The sequence below is a fragment of the Quercus lobata genome, chromosome 8 (genome assembly GCF_001633185.2).
Source record: "Quercus lobata isolate SW786 chromosome 8, ValleyOak3.0 Primary Assembly, whole genome shotgun sequence".
NCBI lineage: Eukaryota > Viridiplantae > Streptophyta > Magnoliopsida > Fagales > Fagaceae > Quercus > Quercus lobata.
The window spans coordinates 59,443,878-59,469,914 of record NC_044911.1 but is presented as its reverse complement, the minus strand read 5'-3'; the positions used below and the strand labels follow the sequence as shown (position 1 = coordinate 59,469,914).

The 26,037-nt window shown below is 36.2% G+C and overlaps 2 protein-coding genes and 1 pseudogene across 3 annotated transcripts; all 3 read right to left on the bottom strand.

The window, feature by feature from the left end:
* Positions 1–47: 47 nt before the first annotated feature.
* Positions 48–3,697, bottom strand: LOC115954853 (protein FIZZY-RELATED 3). Its single transcript, XM_031072813.1, has 10 exons — positions 2,943–3,697; positions 2,352–2,474; positions 2,157–2,261; positions 1,855–2,034; positions 1,539–1,601; positions 1,264–1,458; positions 922–1,023; positions 719–781; positions 509–577; positions 48–404 (listed from the first exon to the last, which is right to left on the bottom strand). Exons 1-10 carry the CDS (start codon positions 3,438–3,440, stop codon positions 351–353), a joined length of 1,452 nt encoding a protein of 483 aa, XP_030928673.1. The 5' UTR covers positions 3,441–3,697; the 3' UTR covers positions 48–350.
* Positions 3,698–5,099: 1,402 nt separating this feature from the next.
* LOC115954852 (actin-related protein 5) lies at positions 5,100–11,202 on the bottom strand. 2 transcript variants are annotated; one of them, XM_031072811.1, is made up of 12 exons: positions 10,951–11,202; positions 10,735–10,805; positions 10,118–10,242; positions 9,413–9,457; positions 8,743–8,845; positions 8,470–8,579; positions 8,038–8,147; positions 7,862–7,952; positions 7,344–7,787; positions 6,660–6,787; positions 6,002–6,341; positions 5,100–5,886 (listed from the first exon to the last, which is right to left on the bottom strand). In XM_031072811.1, exons 1-12 carry the CDS (start codon positions 11,049–11,051, stop codon positions 5,383–5,385), a joined length of 2,172 nt encoding a protein of 723 aa, XP_030928671.1. In that variant the 5' UTR covers positions 11,052–11,202; the 3' UTR covers positions 5,100–5,382. The 2 variants fall into 2 exon arrangements, with proteins under 2 accessions (XP_030928671.1, XP_030928672.1); XM_031072812.1 differs by lacking the exon at positions 10,951–11,202 and having other exon boundaries at positions 8,743–8,850.
* Positions 11,203–14,675: 3,473 nt separating this feature from the next.
* Positions 14,676–23,851, bottom strand: LOC115957156 (annotated as a pseudogene).
* Positions 23,852–26,037: the final 2,186 nt, after the last annotated feature.

The following is a 26,037-nucleotide window of genomic DNA, read 5'->3' as shown; positions in this document are numbered from 1 at the left end:
TGAGTATCACATATACACAATGACATTAGGGTAGAGAGAGAGAGAGAGAGTACAAATTATCTAGTGTTATTGATGTCCAAGTATTTTTATAAACGAGGAAACACTTTACAGATTCAAAACTTTATAGCAGAAGGGGAAAAAATAAATAAATAAATAAGAATACATCATTGCCAATCTCTCAGCACATCTCAGCTGCTTACAAATAAATTACAGTTTCATATACAGTATAAACTAGCCCTATCCTTTCCATCTTCATAACCAAAACATATTCACGTGTGCAAAGAATATCATCAAATTTGGGTTCGCCCAAGAGACCAAAGACCAAAACATATTCACGTGTGCAAAGAATATCATCGAATTTGGGTTCGCCCAAGAGACCAAAGACCTGTGTCTCTCACTGGTGTCTGAAAACACAATAGGAAACAAGAGAAGTGAATTAGAAAGAGATAGCAAAGTGCAGTTTGATTATTATCAAATATCAAATATGGTCTGCAATGGTCATGCTTACTGGTGTTTTCATGGATGGGAAGACATTCCAAAACCGGAGGGTTTCATCACCTGCACCAGTAACTATAGTCTGCAAGAGGCAATTGAGTTCAAATTAAAACATTTCTATATGCATTATAATATATATTTGCATCTATGTTTGGTGTTACTCCTGTGCTGCCAATCAGGTTCACATGCTATGAAAAATGCTTTAAAGGAAATGATGAAGTACCTGACCATCGGGTGACATTGCAAGGTAAAGCACTCGCATACTATGTCCCGTTAGAGTTGCAACCTATCAATCAATCCAACAGTTTCAATAATAAAAAAAAAAAACCAGACAAGTCTAGTTGTCTATAATTTCAAAGGTTAAATACCAAGGTTCGCTGACAGATTATGATGAAAACGAAAATGTTATGACTAAAAAGCTAATACCTTTGTCATTGATGGATACTTCCACACCATAATTTGATTCTGGGAATACCCATGAGTGCTTACTATTTCATTCACATTTTTACTCCATGCAAGATTGCAAACCTGCATGTTAAGCAGCAAACTCTATATAAGTATTCCTTCAGCACATGCATTTATTCAAGAACAAATTTCCACATTACAGGATCATATGTTGTTTGAATTGACAATAGCACCCACTTCTCCTCCTGGCCCTTATTAGAAATCATAAGTTGCCTATGAGCATTTACAAAGGCTAGTAGAATTTTTTTTCCCCTTACGAAAATCAACTGGTATTCTGATGCATAAAGAATTGAAAAGAACTACCTGGCTCCCCGTGTCAACGCTGTTCAGTTGGTGGCCATTTGTGGTGTTCCAGAAGCGAATACATCTATCAGCTGTTCCACCTCCAGATGCAAGAAGGCCACTTTGGTGGGGTGACCAAGCAATGGCCTTGACAGCAGCTGTGTGCTCTGTTAGTCTCAAAGCTGGTTGCTGAGAATGCTGGTTCCAGACCAATAGCTAGGCTCACCAGCAAGAAATCAGATTAGTTATTGAGGCTTCCAAAGAATAAGAAACAACTAAAAGTTAGTGATGAATACCTGATTATCATTGCCACCAGATGCAAGTTCCCTGTCATCATGGGACCATTTTAGCCCACATACCTGTTGCATTGAAGTTAAGGAAAGGTTAAGATTACTGCCATTTTCCCTATAACTTCTCTGTTTTCTCCCATTAAGTTGTGGTCCATGTTAAAGATAGCATATCAATAACGTTGGATTATAACACTTAACAGAGGATATGATCCTCTATGAAGCTAAATGACAATAAAAGTTATGTATAGGAAGCTCCAAGTAGGTGGGAACTAAGGGCTTCAGTTGATGAAAAGAGGAGTTAGGAAATTTTCAATGGCTCCACCTCAGACTTGTGGCCAATTAGCTTGCTAACGAAGTCATTTTGAACCCGAAGATCATGTTGAAGTATGTTGCGATCCCTGCTTCCGGAGGCCAATGTGCGCGAATTCCATGCCAAAACCCCTGTTCTTGTTTGATGCCCACCCATGGTTCGGACTTTCTTGCACTGTGTCCCATCCCAGACCTACAACAGTATACCGAAATGCTAGCTTAATTTCAACTCTATAAGAGACTAATTGAACATACTAGCCTGCAAAGAAGATGTGATAATTAAAGGATCATTTACAAGTTTAGAGGACTAGCTACCTGAACTTGACCAAGATTTGTACCAATGGAAATGTATGAACCCTCTCGGGTCCATTGGACAGAACACACACCATCATTGGGTCCCAAATCACACAACTTTGTTACCTGAGAACAAAATAGCATAATAGAATATTACACACAACCCATACCAAACTCTACTTCAATTTGTTCCCAACAAAGTAATACCAAACTTACTTTGCTGTTTGATGCACTCCATAGATAAACACAGGTTCCCAATCCAACTGCAAGGACATTTTGCGAGGACCAATCCACTAGGTTCAAGTAAAAGTCATCTTGAAGTGATGGAGCATCTAGAACCTGCCACAATTTAACTTCAATGATCAACCACATTTTTTATTCCTATATCTATCACTACATTATTCTCTTTATAATTCATTCAAGGTTTGCTCTCTCTCTCTCTCTCACAGCTGAGATTCAGTTAGTTCATTTGCTCATATTTGCATCTTAGTCTAAGAAACAACTGTCAGCTTGGTTGCTAAGTCAAATGCTGAAATTTTCAAATACTAAACTAACTGCGCCTAACACAAACAATTTGCTTGAACTTGGTTTTTCCTTCATAGAAATTGAAAGAGACAAAAGGGCAAAACTTAGTTACAGTTCCTTCATTGTTGTACCTTAGATTCTCAAATTAAATTCAATCATGTGTAGCATTAGCAAATAAGTCAAATCCTTAAATTTAATTGTGATTTAAGTTAGTTTTGCCCCATACAAAATATCTTCTGCAAGCAAAAAAGATTAGAACCAGAAAGAACATACAATGCATACCTTATGGGGAGTCTTGGGGACCTTGCGAGGTGGCTTGGGAGGCGTGGAAGTCTCTGAAGAAAACCCATTATCATATCCTAAGATCGAAGGCGAGTAAGGAGAATTAGGCCCCGAGCTCTCGGTCTTGAACCTCAACATGTTCTTGCTAGGACTCATAGGTGACCCTGGACCTGCATTAGAAAAAGACCCAAAATCAGATCCAAAAAGCTCCGCTCTCAACAACCTCGAATACACCTCATTTCCGCCTTCTTTAAGCGGCGACCCCTTATCAATCAACCCGAAAGTGTGCAGCCTCGACGACGATCTACACGGTATGAACCTATCACTGCAACTCGAAGATTTCGAAGGGGATGCTGACAAGTTCGATATGGTTCGAGGCGATCCCAAGTTAGTCACGGCACGTAAAGTAGAACCCGAAAAGGTCTCGAGGCGTAGTGATGTCTCAGACATCCCAGCCGGGAGATTCAACCCAGTTTTTTTCGCTTGAGGTGAATCCATTTTCGGGGTCTTCTTTCTTTGACTTCTTTTTTTTTTTTTTTGTCTATGGTGAATAGTGAAAATGAGAAAGAAAGCTAGAAAGAGAGAAAGAAAGAAAGAAAGAAAGGCCGCTCTCTGCAAGCAAAGAGGGCTTTTTGTAAAGAGGGTTTTGTGTGTGAGAGACTGTGAGAGCGAGGAGCAAGATTTGCAACGGTAAAAAAATGGTGGGGTTTATAGGAGAGGAGCGTTGTTGGAAAAGGAAAGAGCTAGGGCTGTGTGAAACAGTCCTCCCCAACGGTCGAATTTTACATAAATACTATTATATGATATAAGCTTGTACGAGCTGGCTTGGCTGTTAGGTTTGGTTGCCAAAGTAGCCGTTGCGTTATTTTAGTATTTTATTTTATTGATTGGAGCTCCCTTGCACTGCACTGCACTTTTTTTTTTTCCTTCTTTGTAATTTCCTTTTTTAAGCATCTATATTTGAGGAATAGTTTCAAATTTTATAGTTTTATAAATTTCAAATTATATCCTCAAAATTAAGATTGTTACGAATTAAGTTTTATAGTTTCGTCAGTTTTAAGTCACACCTTGTATTTTAAAATCATATAAATTAATTGATACGATTTTAAAATTCTTGAATTTTATTTAAAATTAGTAAAATTATAAAGCTTAATTTGTAATAATTTTAATTTAATTTGAAACTTTAAAATTATAAGTTTTAATTCTACCCCAACCTAGCCTCCAAAACTAAAGGGGGGGGGGGGGGTGGGGAAGAGCTCAAAATGAGTGTTTTTGTCATAGTTGTGGTGATGGTGGTCCAGTATAGGGAGGGAGAGAGAGGGTTTAGGTTTGGGTTTACTGAGTTAAGTATACTAACTATGGGTGAGGTGATTTTAACCGGTAATGTGACTTGCACATGGTATACGACATGTCATCTTCATAAAATTATTTCTGACTAAGTTTGGAAAAATTCCTCCAACTAGCGGTTTGCATATAAACTTTATTTTTTAACTTAATTGGTAGTCTTTTATTTTCAAATAAGGTCATGGAATCAAATCTCATTTAGTCAAACAATGAACTCATTGGTGTCTCAACGATAAAGAGCTACAGATATCTTAAGTTCAAATCTTGTATATTTAATAAAAAAATAAAAAATAAAAAAATAAATAAACTCCTCTTACAAGTGTGTTTGGATTAACTTTTTGCCTATTTTCTGAAACTAGACAAAAGTATGCTTATAACTTGAAAATGTAAGGCTTAAAATAAAATAAAATAAAATAAAAACCTATACAAATTGTACGGACAACAATTTTCACAATATTTTTTTACTTATGTTGTTAAATTGTTGTGACTCTAGAATTGTTAAAAGCAAATTAATTTGATAAGATCCCAAAAAGAAACCAACCCAACCATATTGATGATCTATGTCCGATAAAGACCTGAAAAGAAACCCGTATAAGTTTGATCCATGGCTCGCATGAAGGGAAACTAAATCCAAGTATTCCATCACAACCAGGGATGAAAGCATGCAGGAGAAACACATTAGTTGCAGGCTTGCCTTTTGGCAGTCTCAAATCTCACTCAAGTTAAAGGCACACTCCTGTCTTTTAAGTTGGCATCAATTAACAGGTTTTGAAAACATTGGCCCACCCAAACACAAAAATCGAAGTTTACTTCCAAGGTTTTGAAATTCAGAGTTATATACACGCCAGCTCAGTAACTATGGGCCAGAGAGTGAGAATCAAGTGGCAAAGTAATTATTTACACAAACACCAGAAGATCAGACAATGGATTGGGAATTAAATAAGAACAAGATCCCTGTATGAATCAATGCCTAACAGTGGCAATAGACTTGAGGCAGAACCTCACTAAAAGGTCAGAAGCTTGGTCTAGAATTTAATTGATTTAGTATCATTTAATGTGAAAGACAATATACATTAATGGACTGTGGCCGAATAAATTATAATGTATACCGCAATTGATATCTGCGAAGCCAATCTTCACCCTTCTCATAATAATCTGTTCTACTGAAAGTTTGTGTCAGAAACTGTGGAGCAGTTGCATAAGCAGCAGCCCCACGCCATGCATCAAGTACTGGATCCGATGCTTTGACCACCCTTATAGGTGACCCACATGGCCGAATCATCCGGATTCCAGCTACCAAGCGTTTGCTCATACCAGGGTAAAGACAACTCCCACCAGTGATGAATATTGAATTGGTCAGTCTCTCCTCCACCTCTTGGCCCACAGGTGACAACCTCCTTATTGAGACACCAGTCATCTCATCTAGCCCTGCCTGATCCACAGCTATCCAGTTGGGACGAAATAAAATTTCAGGGCATCGGAACCTTTCAACCCCAAGAAGGATCTGGAAATCTTCCTTGGTGAGAGGACGTAATCGTGGTACTTCAACAGGTTGAGAGGTTACTATTTCTGACTTGGGAACAAATGTTGGGTCTAGTTCCTGCACGATATTGGTCCATTAAGACTTTTAGCTGAATTAGATAATCGAGACCAGGAAAAATAGGGTAATTACAGACATATAGTAGCACATGAATATTACGGAATGAAAAACTGACCTGGAGCCTCAAAGAGAGGCGAGCCATTTCTGCTTCATCCTGATCTGGTCCCTCATCATCATCATCATTATCTTTGCTCATCAGTTTGTAAAGTTGCCAATCTTCATCCCTGGCACCAAATGTATCCTCACCCTTCCCTCGATCAAAGGCTGCTGTAGTTAAGAGGCGCATCCTTTCCCTCTGGGCTGCATTCAATCTCTCACCACGACCAACACCTCCAGAGAAATTATTTCCATTTGTATGGTTACCATTTGTCTTAAGTCGTTTTCGCTGCTCAACTTTCTCAGAAAGATCTTTGTATTTAGCACGCAACTGCTCTAAATAAAGCTCTGGGTTCTCTCTACATCAACAAGAAAGAGAAAAACAATGAACAGAGAGATCATATGCTCAAAGTATAGAAAACGAATAAATGATTTCCCTAATAAGATCATCTGCAACACTATCATGTAATGAGTAAAGCAAGCATTCTTAAAACCTAAGTGTTGATACTTGAATCCAGATAGAGATGCTTTTCTTCCCCCCTTAGTCTCTCTATTCTCCTAAAAAATTCCACTAAATTCAACTAAACAAATCTGACCACAATACAGGATTGCCCTTTTCTCATTAAATCTGACCACAACAAATTACTTTAAAATAAATTCCCAAGTTTGGCACATACAAGCGTTTTTCTTCATCTTGTTGATTTTTCCTTTCTCGTTCTAATTCTGATTCAAAGCGTTTCTGTTTAGCTCGCTGTCGGCCTTCAGACGTTGTTTTAAGAAACAACTGCCTCCTTTTTTCCTTAAGCTGTCAAGTGACGATAGCAAGGTGAAATTTTACTGTTAACGATGGGAAAATTTCCAACAAATAAAAATAAAATAAAAAATAAATGAAGCCCCCTAGGGTGAGTATGTAGAGTTGTTATTCAGCTGGTTTCCAATACCAGGTTGCATTATCATATCCATCAGAAGTTTAGCTTTCAAAATCAGAAAATTATAGAAGCAATGACCTAAGCGTTATAAATGTCAGGTTATGTACAAACTTCAGAACAACATATAAAGAACTTGCAGGCAGAGGTATCAGGAAATATGGCTGCATAAATAGTTGTTTTTTACTTAATGTAGTATATGTGTGTGTGTGTGTGTGTGTGTTACTTAATGTGGTTTATTAAAAGCACAACCAGTGGAAACTTCATTACCACGAGGCATATGATCAGCCATTGGCGAATGAGCAATACCTCAACTGGTACTTCCTCTCCTATAATAATAGGATGGAGGGAGAAATCATGGATTTAAGACCCATTGGGTGCATGTGTAACTTACCAAAAACAAAAAATGATCAGATATTTGGTATAAAAGAATACCTGCTCTGGTGTCAGCATGTTGTCAGGAATATTTATAAGAGGAAACCTTTCATTTGTAGCAGGATCTGTCTTCTCCTCAGCTTCAACTTGGTCACCCTTTGGTTCACCTTTTGCTTTCCGTAAAGATTGTGTGACTTTCTGAACAGCAGATTCTATCTCCTGCTTTGAGACATATCCAGTCTCTGATAGGAAAGAAGGAATATTATGCTCTTCCACATGTTCCAGCTGCTGTAACAGAAATTCCAAACCATGCAATTCATTTTCCAGTTCATTTATCCTAGATGACCGCTTTGCCTCAGCCATTTCTCTCAACCGTTGACCCTGTCTCTCCTTTATGGCCGCCTTTCTTGCAATCTCTTCTTCTGAAGGAGGCTCCTCAGTTGGTGGTGGAATCCATGGAAGCTGCCAACACCTGGTTTTATCTTCTGCTTCCTTGTCCCCTTTCTGTCATAAAAAAGGCTATAGTTAATTGTCAGAGATTTAAAAGAAAATGGGAGGAGAAAAGTTATGCACATTACCTGAAATAGCCGAACTTCTGAAAAATAATCTTGTGCGATATAACAATGCTCCATCTTCAGGTCTTCGACCTTCTCCCATGTAAACCTAGCCCTGTTGCATGTGATCAAGATAATCAGATATTTTGACCAGCAGTACTGACTTAATAGAATCAGAATCTTAATATTTTTGGACTTACATGTGATGAGGGTATTTAAGCAAAAGTAGTTGCTTCAAATAATCAGTGATATGGTATCCACCAATATTAGTTCGGCAGCTTCCTTTATAGACAGGTTCCCCATCAATAAACTGAATTGAAATGAAACACAATAATACACCAGTGTTGGTAATCTTAATTCCTTTTTCTCTCTTGTAAATAGTAAAGAAAGTAGTAACACTACCACCAACAATGATGACGATAATGATGCATGATGAGAAATATATACTAGAGTTAACACGTAAAACTAACACATCAATTATATGCAATCATGCAAAGCTGTTATATTTTATCCTAAGCATAGTTAAACGTTTACTATATGAATCCTGGATATATATATATATATATATATATATATATTTATGTAAGATATCCATTAATTGAATAAGTAAATGAAAACACTGGAAACCATACCGGAATCACATGAGTTGTGGTAAATCCAGGGCATAAAGCAAGACCATCTTTACCACAAACCCCAAGTTGTTGATTATATTTATAGCTGAATGCAGCATCAACACCGAATGCTGAGATAGTGGAAAGAAAGACAGATTTCACGAAAGAAGTACACAAATTAAAGGAGAAAGAGAGGACCAAAGCCAGCATGAAAGAATTTCAAAGGAAGTGGAAGGACGTAGAAAATGTCCATTAAGGGCATTTAAAGTTTTATGTACTGGTTAGTGATATTACCTACAGATGGAACTCCATAAGTCTCAAAAAGAAGTTCTGCCATTTTACTTCGTGACTGAACAGGGTTGCATGCACATTCTGTGATCAGGACAGGGTGATCAATCTGTTCTGCCCTCAAATGAACATAAAAAGAAGAAAGAGGTCTTGTTAGTATATTAACAAATACCTAAAACCTTACTTACACAATTCGAAGCATTTAGAATCAAACCATGTCAGATGTGCAGAACAATGTACAAAATACAAATACTGTGACTGCCATTAGCACCAACATTTTACACTCAACTGTTTGATTCATGTCATTTCCAATGGTGTCCGAATGCCACAGATAACTAAATATGAATTATTAAAATTAAAGTTCAAATTGATTTTACTTTTTTTTTTAATTATCCAGTAACCACCAACTTCATTTGAAAAATCCTACATCATAAAAGCAGACCAGAAATTTTACCAAATTTAAAGGAAAAATACAATGTAAAATAAGAAGTTCAAAGAATCTGAATGTAATAACAATTAATCTGACAGGCAACAACCAGCCCTCAATGTTAACAGAGACCATGAGCACTATAGAAAACCACTGAGAATACCAATTAGATTGGTGAAAAATAAGTCTTCTACCATGAAAATTCTAAAGCATCAATGTATGGAAAAAAATTGTCCATTTTTGTCATACCCGTGATCCATTTGCACCCAATCGATCAAAGGCGAAGTCAAGAATCTACAAAAACAAGGAAACATTTGTGAGGCTGTCATTCTTAACACACGTTCGAGCGCAGGTGTGCGCGCACACACACACACAACTTAGTTAAAATGTGCTTTAGATCTTTTTGTAAATAATCAAAATATGCATTGGCGTATTTGACACTGAAAGCATAACATGTCCAGCTTGTGAAAAAAGATTAGAACCTTAATTTTAAAGGTTTTGAAATAGAATACTCCAAAACTTGTTACTGTGCTCCTCATATAAATCTCTCTCTCTCTCTCTCTCTCTCTCTCTCTCTCTTCTTTATAAGGTTTTCAATCAAAGATTGCCATGCTATGCTGCTGGGAGAATTTTGGAGAAAGCAAAAAAAGATCCTGTCCAACTAGATTTAACATTCCAACGCAGATATTTCACAACTTACATGATGTAATGTGAATTGCAACAAGGTGCCAGAGTTTTGAAGTAACTTAATTTGTTTTCACATGTGTGTCTACAAGTTTTCTTATTAATTTGTTGTTTGCATTATTATACAATTTTGGAGTTCCCATTAAATTAACCCGTCTAAAACAAGATCCATATATCCCAAGCTAGACAACTAAAATAGAACCATGTACTTATAATTATAAAAATATTTAGTACAATGAAAGAGTGCAGAACAGAACAGAACATGCTTACATATTCCATAATTTCAAATTGATAAACAACATTGCTATCGAAAGCTGAACGAGGCCCAGATCGAGTGCAATCAAAGTATCTCAAAAGTGCAGGATCATGGTCACCAACTATAGTAACAGTTTCACCTGCATCACAATCCAAAACCCCAGTTTAAATCAAATCAGTTTTTATGGTTGGAATAGAATACAAGTAAAGACTCAGTTTTTACTTTCTTTTTCTGCCACATTCTCAGGAGCCAACCAGAACTTAAAAAGAACCAAAAATAAAATAAAAAACTTGTCCAAAACCCCAATTTAAATTCAGTTTGTCATAGCTAATGAAGACCCCTCAATTCAGTTTTTATGGTGGGAATAGAATACAAGAAAAGGCTCAATTTTTACTTTCTTTTCTGCCACATTTTCAGGAGCCAAGCAGAACCTAAGAACCCAAAAAAAAGAAATTCCAAAATCCCAATTTAAAATCAGTTTGTTACTGCTCATGGAGACCCATCAAGCAAGTACAGGCTCAGTTTTTTTTTTTTTTTTTTTTTACTTTCTGCCACTTTCTCACGAACCAAACAAAAACTAAGCACACACAAAAAAAAAAAAAAAAAAAAAAAAAAAAAAAAACATGGGTACCAGTAGCTTTATGGCGTGGCCTCTGAACAATGTTACGGAAAATAACACGAGGCTCAGTCTCTCCAGCCCATCTACAAATATTCACAAGCAAACATTAAAACACTTTTTTTCCAATTATCAAAAAAAAAAAAAAAAAAAAAAAACACACACACACACACACACAGAAACACAAAGAAACCCAAATGAGAATGATAGAGAACAGTTAGAGAGACCCACCCGATGCGGAAATAGGAAGCGCCATTGTCGATGACGATTGGAGTGGTGGAAGGGAAGAGGTGGTAATCGGATTGTCGTTCAATTTTTGATATGAAAGGCATTTTTTTTTTAATTGGGGAATTAGGGTTTCGTTCTTTTCAGGGAATGTGTGCCCTAGCTAAGCTCGAAGCGACTGAGAGAGAGAGAGGAACTCTAACTCACTCGCCCAAAGTCCAGCACGATGGTACAAGCAACATGTTACAGCTCTTGATGGACCGGGTTACTTGGGCCGCCAACCCGGTCGGTTTGAATCGAACTGCCTTGTGTTTGGGAGTTGAACTTTGGAATTTTTTTTTTTTTTTTACTAGGTGGAATTTTTACTTCAGTTTAATATAAGTCTATAGGCGTGTGAAACTCCCTCTTAGAGACTTGAATCTCGATCCTTACCCCCCACACCTCACAAATAAATACTTGTGAAGTGACCACATCACCAAATGTACGCGATGGTAAACTTTGGAGATTTTACTAAATCAAAAACTCTTTTTTTTTTTTTTTTTGCAAATACTAAAGAAATTTATATATATATATATATATATTCTATACTACTATTTAAAAGACTTTCCAAAACTAAAGGATAATATGGTAAAAATACATTTCTAACTTTCACAAAAACACTTAGGATATGTTTGGTGATTGTTTTTTCCCCTTATTTTCTGTTTCTAAAAACAATTTTCTATTTTTGAAACTAAAAAACTTGTTTGGCAACCCAAAATTGACGAAAAACAAAAGCTGTTCTCAAAATTCAATTTGTGAAGGAAACTAATAATATACAAAATACTGTTTTCAATTTCTAATTTTCAAAAATCAATGAAAATACACATTTAATTTAATAAATCTGTCTTATTTAATGAGTTAGCATTAGAGTTCAAATCCTAGTAAAAACATATTTTAGTATTTTCTATTTTTTCTTCAAATTTTTTTTTTTAATTCCAACTAACCAAACATGTTTTTTATTTAAAAAATACAAGAAAAATTGTTTTTTCCTTTATTCCCAAAAACAAGTTTTTGAAAATAGAAAACAAAAATTGTTACCAAATATAATCTTACTATTTAAAGGGCTTCCTTGTTTAAGATTCTCATTTTTTTTTTTTTTTTTGGGTTCAAAAATGCCCTTACAGCCCTATGTTTAAATAGAAACAAAATTAAAGGACAATCTAGTAAGAATACAACTTTAACTCCCACTAAAAAATTACCTACAAAAGAATAATGTTATAGATACAAATTATTTTACAACTTTTTTACAAAATCTTGATGTGATTTTAGTATTTTCTAAATAGTTATCATAAGTATAAATGTAATGTTAGTAATGAGTCCATATTAGAACTAGTAAGAATTTACCACATCAGGAGTTTGTAAAAACGTTGTAAAATAGTTTGTATCTGTAACATTACTTGCCTACAAAATAAGGTCACTTTCTTATTGATTTTCAAATTGTTTTATTCATTTATAAATTAGGTTCTCAAAAAAATTATATATAAAAAATAAAACATAGGTTTTTTTTGTTTTTTTGTCTACAAAAATTTGAACTATGATTTAATGTAGTTTTTATTTATAATTTTTATATTTCCAATTATTCTTGAAACTTCAATGGCAATGCATATACCAAAAATCATGACACTAAACCAAAAAAAAAAGTCTCATCACACGCGCTTCGCGCGTGTGATGAGGCTTGTATGATATTATGTATTTGAAATAATATCTAACTCTAAAATGAATATAAGTTAAAGAGGTTTAAAATTTGTGTTGTGTATTCAAGAGTTAGGTCTTTTTGGATATACATCACTGTCAGTTTCGTTAATACCTTCTCTTTTTTCCTCATGTGTGTTAAATATTTAGTATTCTAAAAAAATACTCTAAAATTCTTTAATTTGATATTTTTGTGGTTAATACTTTTTATTTAAATATAGATTATATAAAAATAGGTCATGTTAATGGGTGATCTTAGAACAATTGTTAATAAACTATTTTAGGAAATGTTTAACACAACTTTCATAAGAAATATATATAAAAATAAAATAAAAAAAAACTATCAAAAAAATTAATTGTTTTATCATTTTCTCATAAATGTTTCTAAAGATACTTTTTAAACCAATGCTTCTATAGCATTTGATTTTTTATTTATTATTATTATTATTATTAAACTTTCCAATTCATCGGATACTAGCCGACCTTAGACAAGGTCACTTAGGTCATTGCCTAAGGCCCCTAATATAAAAAATATATGCCCCCAAAATTTTTTTATTAATTTTTTTTTTTAGCAAGCTCTCCCGCTTCAACAAGAAGGCCCCCAAATTTGTGAGATCGTTGAAATTCAACTCATTTGAAATCTTAGATTGTTTAAGAAAATATAATAGTATTAAGTGAGTATACAAAATTATCATTAATGACCAAGATTTAAGATTTCAATTTTTTATAAGTATTTATCATAAATAGTAGCTGTCAATATTAGCCATCCAATCTCTAATATGAACCCACAACAAATAATCTCTCTCGCCAAAGGCCTTGTAACTGAATTGGCACCTCCCTATACACAAAGTGCTTGGAGGTCTAGGGGAAAAACGGTTCAAGCTGTGGGGTTAGCAGTATGTTGTAATTATTTCTCAAAAAATCTCTCTCTCTCTCTCTCTCTCTCTCTCTCTCTCTCAAAATCAAAATTTGAAAATTAGATTTCAACTTTCCTTCACCATGTATTACTTTACTCAAGGTAAATTAAAACTTATTTTAAAAAAATAGAAATAGAAATTTTATGTCTTTTTTGTTCAATTTTATACATAAACCAAAATATTTGATTTTTTAATATAAAATTAATATTAATTTGGTTATTATACAATTAATTAAGTTATATATATTAAAATTATATTTATTTTGGCAAATTGAGATTGTTAGGTGATTATGTTATTGAATGAATTGTAGTAGTGTCTTTAATAAGTTAGATTAATACTTGATATCTATACTTGAAAAACGCATCTGGATATGAAATAACTTAAGAACAAATGGGAGAAGAATAGAAAGGATCTAATTGAATCTTTCAATAAATATGTTTTAAAACTAAAATTGATAAAATTATAATTAAAATCAATTAAATCACATTAAGATTAAGTGGATTAGTATGGTTAGTAAAGCTTAAATTTAAAAATGTAGTTAGTAATTTTTGCATATTAAAAAGCAAGAAGTGTGTGTCTATATATATATATATATATATATAGGACAAAACTTAAGTACGGTATCTTATGTATTGTTTTTTAAGTTCCTTTTTTAAGATTCAACCATGTGACTACTTAACTTAAAAATACACTTCCATCCCATGAGAAAAAATCCACATGACAGAATCTTAAAAAGGGAACCTATATATATATATATAGTAAAATAAATAGTGTTTAAATGGCATTTAATAAATAAATAAAAAACCATTTGTCTTAGGTCTCAAACTATATCAAGCGATTCAGGCCGACCCGGAATAAATAGATTTGCGACAAGTGTTTGATAAAAAAGACTATCTTCTATAGGGCACTTACAATTAATTGCAATTGAGCAAAGGTTTACAACCATTTTTCTTGGGGTAATTTCATCGCCGCCTTCATCCTTCTTTATGAGCATATTACTTCAAAGCTTTTGCTTTATTATCTGTTTTAAAGCAAAGCTTTTGTTTTATTAATATTGGTAATACATGTTCCATATATAGAATCTCAAAATGCTTCATACACAACAGTGGAGCCCCTCACTTGAAATGTGCCATCATCCCAAATTAAAGAAGCAGAGACTATTTGTGTATCTTTTGTTCCTTTAATCGTAAGGGCAAACGATAGCTTTTGTTTGAGAGATGTAAATGATAAAACACTAGGGTTCACTTTGATACTAAGTCCAGTTGGGGCACTCACTTAAGCTTTGTATGTAGATGTTGATGTTCCAACATTGGTGACCGTCCGATTGAAAACATGACTTATAGAATTTGAGGATGGTGTGGATAGAGCAAAAGAAGAATAGTTTAGATCGAAAACTTTTCCATCAGTACCTTTGGGACAACTACTACTGTCTCCGGTAACAACTTGTAATAACTTCGTACTATATCCTTGTCCACACAAAAAAGCTATGTAGTCAATTGCATCAATATCATACATTAAACCAGGATTTGCACTCTTATGTGGATTAATATTGCCCGCACCATACGCAAATTCAGCTCCAAAGCTCTCTTCAGGACTCACGGGGACAACTACAAGTAATACACCAAATTGGTTGTGGTTATGGTTTAAATTAAGAGGATGATAAAATACAATATTGGTTCTTAAACTTTAAACTTAAAGGACTATAATATCACTTATGCACTAAAGTTTAGAACAAACTTATTAATTTGGCCTTAAAATTACCAAGATTAGGAATTGAATATAGTTATTACCAGTAGTAATAAGAGCAGATTTGATAGCTGTAGGTGACCATGTAGGCAGCAGACTTGATGTAGGCAGCCGCCCCTGAACCATGAGGGCAAGACATTGATGTCCCCGAGATTATATTATATGAAATTGCTCTCTTATCAATACTAACACTGGAAATTGGGGACCATGCAGCTAGAATGTCTACTCCAGGAACAGCTAAATCGGGCTAAAACAACATAAAATAGGTTTCAATATGAAGAATAATACCGAAAATTCTATGGGCGTAACATATTTTACAACTTTGTTCACAACTATTGATATAGTCAGTTGTGATTGATGCATAATAAAAGTGATATCAAAAGTAAAAATTTTTCTCTCCCTGCAAATTCTCAAATAATACAAAATGTAAAAAAGTGATTACTTTGAAGTTACCTTGAGAATGCTGTGCGCTGCTAGGTTTGGACCTCTGGATGAGAATGCAGCTATGTAAGGGGCAAATGGATCTTTACGGTCATTGGTCTTAAGAATAGTCGCAGTCGGGGTCCTGTAAAAGTGTGCATCTTCATTAGGATTAGTATGTGTTGTGAGTTGTGAAGTCCTTAATTGTCTAAGGTATTTTAGATTAATACCTTGTCGAATTTATGTCCAAGTAAATGTTGGCACCATCTTCGAAGCTAAGGTAAGTTGCAGGCAAGGGAAACGCAAAAGCGTCAGAGCTGGGGCGTCGACCTTGCATCACAGTACCGGCTAAGAGTTACCCAACCCCATAATTCTCACCATCACAAAGTACAATTTTACCTTTCACCAAATTTTTGTCCAACGTATTTTCGTCGCGATACCTGCATTTTCCCAATAAGTTCCATTTTTTTTAACTGCCAACTTTTCTTTTTATAATACTTCCATGTTAGAATGAGAACATAGTTGATACTGATTTTTATTTTTTTGATAATTCGATAGTTAGAGATGGAGGGATTTGAATTCTAATTTTCTCCGTTAAAAATATCAAAAAGTGTCAATTGAGTTACAAAACTCTTGACAATTGATACCACTCTTCTTAAGAATAAGGAATATTTCACCTACTAGTTTGATAGACACATGACCGGTAAATGGTTAAAATTGCTCCTTTTGTCTATATGTATACATTAAAAAAGAGTTAAAGCATAATTAAAAAAAAAAAAAAATTCAGTTACCTGGAGCCGTAGAAACTATACTTTGTTTGTGTCTTGTTTGGTGCATCTCCACCATAAATTATTGGATAAGTTTTATTTTTGAGGTCATATGTATTAATTGAAATTCCCTACACATGATGTAAATAAATTATTCAAATTAGTTTGCAGTTTATTTGTAAACCATAGGCTTTACACATGAAGGAAATGGTTAGCTCAGCACTTACAAATTGAATGAAACTCCATATCTCACATTCAATGTTTTACTTTATGTTTCATTAATTACCCTATATCATGTGCCTATAGTAGATTCCAGTTAACTTAACTGGTAAAGTCTCTGATGGTTGAATAAGAGATCTGGAATTCAATCTCGATCTAAACCAAAAACTGATTAGTGTCTTGGTTTGATGATAAAGAGTTATTATCAGAAGCGGACGCAATAGGTTGAAACACTCTCTCTAAAAAAAAAAAAAAAATCATGTGACTATATATTTTTTTTCTATCTTAATTTGTTGTTACTTTATGAGGAAAAATTAGAGATGTGTGGCAGGCTGCAATTGGTGAAGTATAAAATAGCACACTAAAAAGTGGGATATAGGAAAATTTTCTTATGTATTAGCATTTGATTAATGTTATTATTTTCAAAAAAAATTGCATAGAATCTTTTCTAACATGTCAAATAGTAATAATAATAATAATTGTAGGGTCACAATTTGAGGCCCAAGCCCAAAATGTATGGAGTCTTGGTTCAAGGAGCCCAATGCAATGAATTTGTAGAGAATGGGTCAAAGAACTAGGTCCTAATAAGTTGGACAATGGCTAGTATTAAATTGTAAGGCGGTCAAGCACAAACCAAGGATGCTGATATCAATAAACTTTTAGTCCGAGGAGGTTAAATCTGTATATGATGATCACTCTAGAATATCAGAAAAGTTCAGATTGTTATATTGTTTTTTCTCTTCTCTCCATGAAAGAGTCCTTCACCTTATATATCCTCCTTTGAATAATCTTTACCCTCCACTTGTTGATCATCCGAAGCTCTACTTGAGTACTTGTCACATCAGACACCCTTTCTAGCTCTCTGTGAGTTGCGGTAGCCAAAATAACACTGTTCAGAGGTCTTCTCCACATAAATGCGTTCAGAAAAGTAGCTACAGTGCATTTAATGTGGTGGTGACAGCCTTCTCTTAGATACTTTTAGGTTTTCTTCCTTCTTGTGTGTCCGTGAAGTACATCTATGTCATTGAAACTTCTTGGAAGATCACTTTAGTTGCTAGATTATATATTTTGAACCCTATTCATTAAGTCCGAGGAGGATGTATTCCTCGGACGACCCTTCATTTGCTCTGTGCTAATGGGACCTGGTCCGAGAATATCTCATAATTATTTGCTTCTCCTCGAGCCCATTTGTATCCTCAGATAAAACCCAAGGCCTAATATACGATCGAACCCTTGCCCCTACAATAATAATAATAATAATAATAATAATAATAATAATTGTGTGCGCCAAAAATGGGACTTATGGGCTGGTCCACCTCTTGGGCTCACAATCTATTTGAAATGTAGGCTTTGGATTTCCTACTATGGGCAGTTCTTAACTTAGAGACCCAACAACTCGACCTAATCCTACAAACTTCTCTCCTTTCTCTCGTATTGCTCTCCTTAAGTCTTCAGCCCTCCGTCCCCTTTAACCCCTTTTTCCACCACCTCCCTCTTCCTCATTCTTATCTTTTATTTATAGCTCAAGATTGGTAGAGGGGTCATGATTACTCTAGGTTATTAGTGGACGAGGGGGTCCAATTCCATTGCTCTTAAGTGGGTGTTTAGTTAGGAGTGGTAGTAGTGGCTTTGGAATTGGTTCTTAGCTCAAGAAGGCTGTTCGGCAGCTATATTCCCTAGGGCAATCCCGGGTAGTTGAGATATAGTATACTCGAGCAATCACGTTCCCGCTCAAGATGTAGTTGACCAGGCAAGCCCTTGATTATTAATCATGGTGTGTACAAATCAAGATTGCATGTCCAATGGGTATTGGGTCAAGCATAGTGGCATGAGGCTTGGGCTCATGGCCTTAGCAGGCCCAGGGCCTAACTTCGGACGAAGGGGTTAGGGAGATAGGCTACATTGTAGGGTTGAAGTTCAAGGCCCAAGTGGGCCTGGGGACCCCTTGCCATACAACAACAACAACAACAACAATAATAATAATAATCTCTAGGTTTCACTACAAGTGTTCTACTTTATACTTCATCAATCGCAGTTTATCACTTTTTTTTTAATCCTTAGAAATAATTATAGTTTACAAGGGAAAGGCATGGAAGTGAAACAGTAAAAGTAGAATAAATTATTTTGATTACCTCAAATTTCTTGTTGTTACCTAATTGGACCTCGGTGAGGAACTTTCGGTCTATGGTGCTTGCGGCCACAGAAAGAGACCATGGGGCGAAGCTTGTGAGGGTTGCTAGATCTGGACCTCGGTTACCAGCAGAACTTGATGTCAATATTCCATTTCTCATAGCATGAAAGGCACCAATGGCAATTGTATCTGTAAAATAGTTGCTCGAAGATCCACCAATTGAAATAGATATTATGTCAACCCCATCAGCAATGGCATCATCGAATGCTGCAAGAATATCAGCATCATTACAGCCAAAATACCAACATACTTTGTACACAGCAATACGTGCTGATGGAAGACCTCCTCGTGCTGTTCCCAAACCAATGCCTTTTACGCTGGCCTTGCTCACTAAGTTCCCAGCTGCTATTGATGCAACATGTGTTCCATGGCCTTCTGAATCTCTTGGAGATCGAATATCTTCTTTTTCAAAAAGTCGATCACTACGGTAATATTTTGCTCCAATGATTTTACTGCATTAATTTTAACCACGTTTGTTAGTTGTACTTTTGTCTGAAAATTTATGTGTTTGGCACAATGTTTTTCACAAACTTTTTCCTTTGTCGCTAACATGGCTTTTTGTGATTGGAACAATATTACGTTCACTTACTCTTGCTCCACTATTAACATCAATTTCATTATTCACCGATTACAACAAGCCATGTTAGTAATTTATAAAATAAAATACAAAACGCAATAGATGAAAGTTAAAGATGTACTTGTTGCAAGTAAAATTGGTTTGAGGCCTGGCATTTGCCCTTCCATTTGCTAGGTGGTGGACCAAATCCTCTGTCATTAAAGCTATCAGACTCCGGCCAAATTCCAGTGTCGAATACTCTTATAATGACATCGCTCTTAGTTGTTGGTCTATCGACTTGCTTAGGAAGGCCAAGGAAGTCCCATGACCTTGTTGTATGGAGCTCTTTTTTCTCGTTAGGGAACACTGACACTACCCCATCCATTCCTACATATTCATTTTTACATAATTTTTTTATGAATTTCAATTTTTTTTTGGGCGGGGGGGGGAGAGGTGGGGGATTGTGATCAAGTTCACCCACCAGCCATTTTTTGAGCTTCTTGCTCAATTAGCTCTACTGCAAATCCATGGAAACTGCTTTTGTAGCTATATAGTAAAGATTTTGGACCAATATGGCTGAAAGCAGGCATATGACAGATTAATGCCTAGAAGGATTGCAATGCCTGATAACTTTAACCGTATATTTATGTAATTGAGATCTTGTTAACTTTTTTTTTTTTCGAACTTTTTTGAATCTAATGGATTAGTTAAAAAAATCATATTTATTTAAATTAAAAATTTGCTAAAATCATTGAGATTGAAAATAAAATAATAGCTAATAATTAAAATGGAAAAATTAACTCGTATTGCATAAAGTACATTGTTTAAGATTAATATTTTATCAAAACAGAAAATGAAAATGGAATTTTAACAGGGGTAGAGTTTCAGACTATTTGAGACTTTGGTAATAAAATTTTATATATAATAAATTATATTAATAATTTTAAGGTAAAACTACCTGACAAAAATATGCTGAATGTGCAACATATATATTGAGTCACATAATAATAATAATAATAATAATAATAATAATAATAATAATAATATGTATTAGTTTTTAAACCCCTTAAAAACACAATTAGATTAACCTAGGTAATTAGTCAAGTGATTACTTAGTCCAAATTACAAGTCTAGGTTATCACAATCAAACAATCATATCATGCATAGCAGCGGAAAGATAAATAACACAACGATATGATAACCCAGGAAAACTAAACCGATAAAAAACCTGAGGAGGATTTAACCTAACTATCCTCAAGGTAAAAAGCAAATCCACTAGAAAGAATCAAAGTTCATACAATAAGACTTACAAGCCCCCACGCTCGACTTCTTATTGCTACCCACCAGTTGAACTTACTAACACGACCACGTGCAAGCTTCGAATCCACGGACTCCTTCTTTCTTTGGCCTTTACAAAACACAAACACCCCCGTTTGTGACTTTGAGATCCCACTCAAAGGTTTAGCAACAAAAAATCTCCTGTTTGTGACTCCAAGACCACCCTTGAAGGTTTAGATCATCAGCACCTTTGATGACTAGAGAAGACAACAACTTCTACAATACCGAATCTTGAGATTCTTCAAGGAATAGCATCGGTAGAAGACCTAATAGAGCTTTTTAGGAACAAAACCCTAAATACAAAAGAGGCACACTCTTTTCTCTCTAAAAAGCCACATAAAAATGTGCTTAGGGTTTCCCTTATATACTGGGAGAAGTAGATTAGAAACCCTAATCCTTAATGAGCTTGAACTACTGTTTAGGCTTAATTAAAATTCTGCAGATACGACTTTCGATTGATTGAGCCTGTCTTTCGATCGATCGAACCAGACAAATTATGAAATCTTCTTCTTGCAGCTTGTATGTTCTTGAATCTTGACTTGAATCACCTTGAGCATTGTCTAATAATACTTATAGACTCTAAGATCTATATCTAGACAAGTTTGTGTTAACGATTTGCCAATTGTTCTAAACATTTAGAACCTAACAATATGTAATATAATCATGATATAAGATTCTAAAAAAACAAGTGATAGAGATATAAATACAGAGACTCCACCTTTTTTTTCTCACTAAATATAGCAAGTTTATGGTGGTGCCATTATACTACTTTTATAACCTGCCGATGACATCTTGTAGCATGCTTGTGTAACAAGATGATGTGGAAACCTCGTCCCTCATGTTGCCCATATACATAATATAAGCCTGCTGTTGAGGGTCATTTGTGAGAATTTAGGTGGAAAGAAAGAAAGCCCAATAACAAAGGCAACAAAGAATTGACAAAGCAGACAGCAAAACCATTAGGCCCAAGCGGCAGGAATAATGGATCACAGGCCCAAGAAATAAACAAATGGGTCTTGAAGAGGCAAGTGGGCTCAAAGAAGCCCGGAAAGAAAGAAATAGCATCCCATGGGCAGTGTATGAGGTAGAAAAGCGAGAAAGGGCCGCCGCAAGCCCAAAGTAATGCAAACTAAGAAAGAAAGGGGTTTATGGCAGGCCCATAAACCCTAAGGATGAGAATAAGGTTATTGGGTCAGAGAAGCCCAATGAAGTTAGTAAAAAACCCATGGGAATGTAGAATTAGCAAAAGGGCCGAGGAAGCTCAAAGAAAGTAAACGGGCCGAGGATGCCCAAGGGAAAGCCAAAAGGGACATAGAAGCCTATAAATAAAAGCAAACCAATGGCCATGCCAAGCTACTGAGAGAAGGAATAAACGGTTGGCCTAAAAGAGGCCCAGCAAGACTAAGTTATTACAGCAGGAATAACAGAACGACATTGCAAGAAATAAGGGAAACCAAGGAATGGGCAAAGACATGTAAGACCTATCATCAAATAAAGCCCAGCTCCTGAGAGGAGCGAGAAAACAAAAGGCAGCCCACATAAGAGATCAAGAAACACGGACGATGAGCCTTCAGCCCACAGCAAACGAATGGGCAGTAGGCAAGTTTTGGACACATATGGAATGAAGGCACGCACAAGGCCCAGACACCATCATCCTGTACCCAGCCAATACAGAGCATGGTGAGGTCGGGGGGTTAGAGAATCAGAAGGCATGGTTTAGTGGTGGGGAGGGGAAAAATCTATTTTGAAGGTTCCGGCTCAGGCTCTTTCGGGGAGGTGTCCTGCTGGGATGGCTTACTACCCAAAAGAGGCAAGCTGAGTTGGAACTATTAGGTGCATGCCACGAGGGATAGGGAGAGAGAAATAACACAGACCGTAGCAGGAAAGAGTGTCACGGCAGACTAGCAAACAAAATACTCTTCCTTGTCTGGCGATGGAAGGGCGACACACAAACGGAACAGTGATAGTCGGCCAATACACCCAGACCAAACAAAGGGAGTTAAGGGTTAAAACAGTAAAATCGGGTCACGGCAGGCACTATAAAAGGAGGGTCTTGCCGTGAACAGAGGAGGAACAACGGGAACTTGGACTAAGAAATAGAAAACTTAAAAGAAATAGCAAAGAAAACGAAGTGAGAAGAAAGAAAGAAATAGTGAGAATTAGAAAGGTGGGCATGCACCGGTAGATTGGTCACTTCTCTCCCTCATGAAATCCGGCCCTCTGTAAGAAAACTCGAGAGTATCTGCGCAGAAAACCACTCAGACACATTTCCCTCAGGGCAGTTAACCTCTACGGCAAGACTTTTTCCTGAGAGATTGACTACTTTGAGGAGGAACGTTCTTCCCTTTGTGGTTCTGCTCCTGTGGATTGGATTACGGGTCGATTTCCTCTAATATTTTGACTAACCCATGCGTATTAACATTTGATGTCCTCTGTTATGCTTTTTTTTTTTTCTCTTCCGTAAAAAAAAAAAACAATTAGTATTGCTGTTGTAATTAATTTTAGGGCCTATTTGGTCAATTCCCCATTAAGTGGCTAGATATTTTCTGTTTATTTTATTATTATTATGTCTGTCTGCCATGATTTGTCTGAAACAATTTCGCCCGCCATGAACACGTCCCTGGCAGACTTGGCCTAGTTTGCGCACAAGCCGGACCAACTTAAGCTGAAGCTGGGCCGGTCCTGACTCTCTTATCCAGAAAACTTAGGCTTAGTGCAGCAGGAGGCAGCCCAACACCACTAGCACAGCCCACCCCCTTACACCTGCGTGCACAATATCACATCATATCAAGAAAATAAAGTCTGTTTAAATCATGCTTAAAAGTCTTCTCTTACATTTTCAGTATTTCACTTTATTCTCTACTAGTCACAATTTGCTACGCAATTTTTTCCCTTTTTAAGAAATAGACAAAGTTTAAAATTAAAGGGAGAAAAAAAAATCAAATACTACATACCATAGGTCAATTGGTGGGGATAGAGCTAAGGGAGTTGGGTGGGAAGACCAAAGGGGCCATGACCCCATAGCTTTTCAAAAATTTCCTTAACACTAAACCTATTTTAGAATTTAGCCCAATAAAATTGAACTTGGCCCCCCTAACAATATCCTTAGCCTCCTTTTTCTTTTTTCTTTTTTAAAAAGCCCAAATATCAATCCAACAACGAAAATTAATTAATGGGCATATGAAAGCCCAAAAATTTATTAAACCCATCATATTCATATAGTCAAAATCTCCCTCCCCAAAAAAGTAAAATAAATAAATAAGAAGAAGAAGAAAACAAATTCCCAACATTAAAGCTGGTCCAATCACTTTAGAAAGTAAATAAAGTAACTAAAGTACGGGCTAAAATATTATAATAAAGTTTATCTAAAAAATATATATTAGATTAAAGTTGGTTAGAGAGCATCTCCAGCAGACTTAGTAAATTTTTGTACTGTTTGGAGAATGAACAATGACTTTTACTTTTATCTACCCACTTTTTCAAATACATTTTCCAACAGACTCTCTATCTCATTTAAATATTATTTATTTATTCATTATTTATTATTTTTTTAACAACTACACATCTTCCAACATTTTTTTATTCAACACCCAATTATTATAATAGAAAAAAAAGATTTGAAGAATGAATAATAATAATAGTAGGTGAAGTTAAGAGAAACTCAAATTAAAAATTCAAATTAGAGTTCCAATTTTGCATTATGTGTCCTAAATTTTTATTCTTAAAGAGTTTTGTGGGGCCCGGCCCAGAAATAGTGGGCTATTCCAAATTCAGGCCCGTCCGAGGAGCGTCCTGTCCGAAGAGAAACCACATATGAAGCATTACCCAATCCCAATAAACGCCAAGGAAACGTGTCCGAGGAGTAACTCCTCCTCGGACATCACGAAACCCAGACGAGGAACTCTCCCCAGCCATTTCAGTTCATCCTCTCAACATATAAAATGAATAAAATCCAAAATATCTTATGGAGAGCTACCACCACATTAATTGCGCCCCAACCACCCTCTTGGCCGCATTAATGAGGAAAAGACCCCTGAACAGTACCGCCTTGGCCTCTGCAACTCACAAAGGGAGAGATGAGGGCGTCTGATGGGACAGGTACTCAAGTAGATGCTTAGATGATCAACAAGTGTAAGGTTGAGATAAGAGGAGGGGAACTATATAATGTAGTGGAGTCCCTCAAAGAAGAGGGGGGAGAAACTGTATTAGGAACGGAAGAAATAGAATCATACGTGAGAGATCCATTCTTGTGTCTTTATTTTCTGCAACCATACTGTCCATGCATCAGACCGAATAGGCTCACTGAGGCCAAGTTCTTTGACCCATTCTCTACAAATAATATATTGTGGGTTGCGCTTTAGGCCAATGCCTGATCAATAGAATTTGAGCCAGGAAAATCGTGCAACTACAATTGGCGCCGTCTGTGGGAAGAACTAGGGCATCAGCTAGCACGACGGTCAAGCATGGCAGAACTAGGTCCACACCAGGAGAATCCTCACCAGGCTAACTCCCAACAGACACAACCCGCTGAGTCCCAGAGGCAAAATAACCCCGTCAACCCAGGCCACAGGGGAAATCATGAGGGAAGTGTGCATACTATCCGGACAAGCTAGAGTCACACTCAGATAGATAGTCACGTGTCCCAGAGGCGAAATAGTCACCAGGCCATGCAGCGAGAGATAGATGATCTGAAGAGGAAGCTACGACGGGCACAGCGAAGACGATCTCCTTCAGACTCAGACGAGTCCTCTAATGCGGAGGATGTGAGTTACCGACGGAGGTCAAGGACCCCTCCAAGTGAAACCTTTTCCTACGAAAAGGAACCACGCCCTGTGCGGAAGTATGAGAGCACATCCAGCAAAGGTTCAGGGAACGACGCCATGAAGAAGGCGTTGGACCAGGTTTCAAGGTCCCCCTTCACGTATAGAATTGAAGGGGCTAAGCTGCCTTGACGTTTCAACCAACCGGCATTCGCCATCTATAACGGTCGAGCAGACCCGGTAGAGCATGTGAGTCAATTTAACCAAAAGATGGCAATCTACTCGCAAAATGAAGCCCTTATGTGTAAAATCTTCCCGTCCAGCTTGGGATCAATGGCGATGAGGTGGTTCAACGGCCTGAAGACAAATTCCGTAAGCTCATACAAGCAGCTCACTCGGGATTTCTGCTCCCACTTTATCACCAACACCAGAGTCCCCAGGCCCCTCG

Excerpts from the sequence above, each read along its gene's own strand:
- LOC115954853 (XM_031072813.1), bottom strand. The coding sequence starts at position 3,440 with ATGGATTCACCTCAAGCGAAAAAAACTGGGTTGAATCTCCCGGCTGGG. Across the intron at positions 782-921 it reads AGTATCCATCAATGACAAAG|GTTGCAACTCTAACGGGACA; the intron begins GTATTAGCTTTT and ends ATTGATTGATAG. Across the intron at positions 578-718 it reads CAATGTCACCCGATGGTCAG|ACTATAGTTACTGGTGCAGG; the intron begins GTACTTCATCAT and ends TGCCTCTTGCAG.
- LOC115954852 (XM_031072811.1), bottom strand. The coding sequence starts at position 11,051 with ATGCCTTTCATATCAAAAATTGAACGACAATCCGATTACCACCTCTTC. Across the intron at positions 9,458-10,117 it reads AATTTGAAATTATGGAATAT|ATTCTTGACTTCGCCTTTGA; the intron begins GTAAGCATGTTC and ends TTGTTTTTGTAG. Across the intron at positions 7,953-8,037 it reads CTTAAATACCCTCATCACAT|GGCTAGGTTTACATGGGAGA; the intron begins GTAAGTCCAAAA and ends CACATGCAACAG.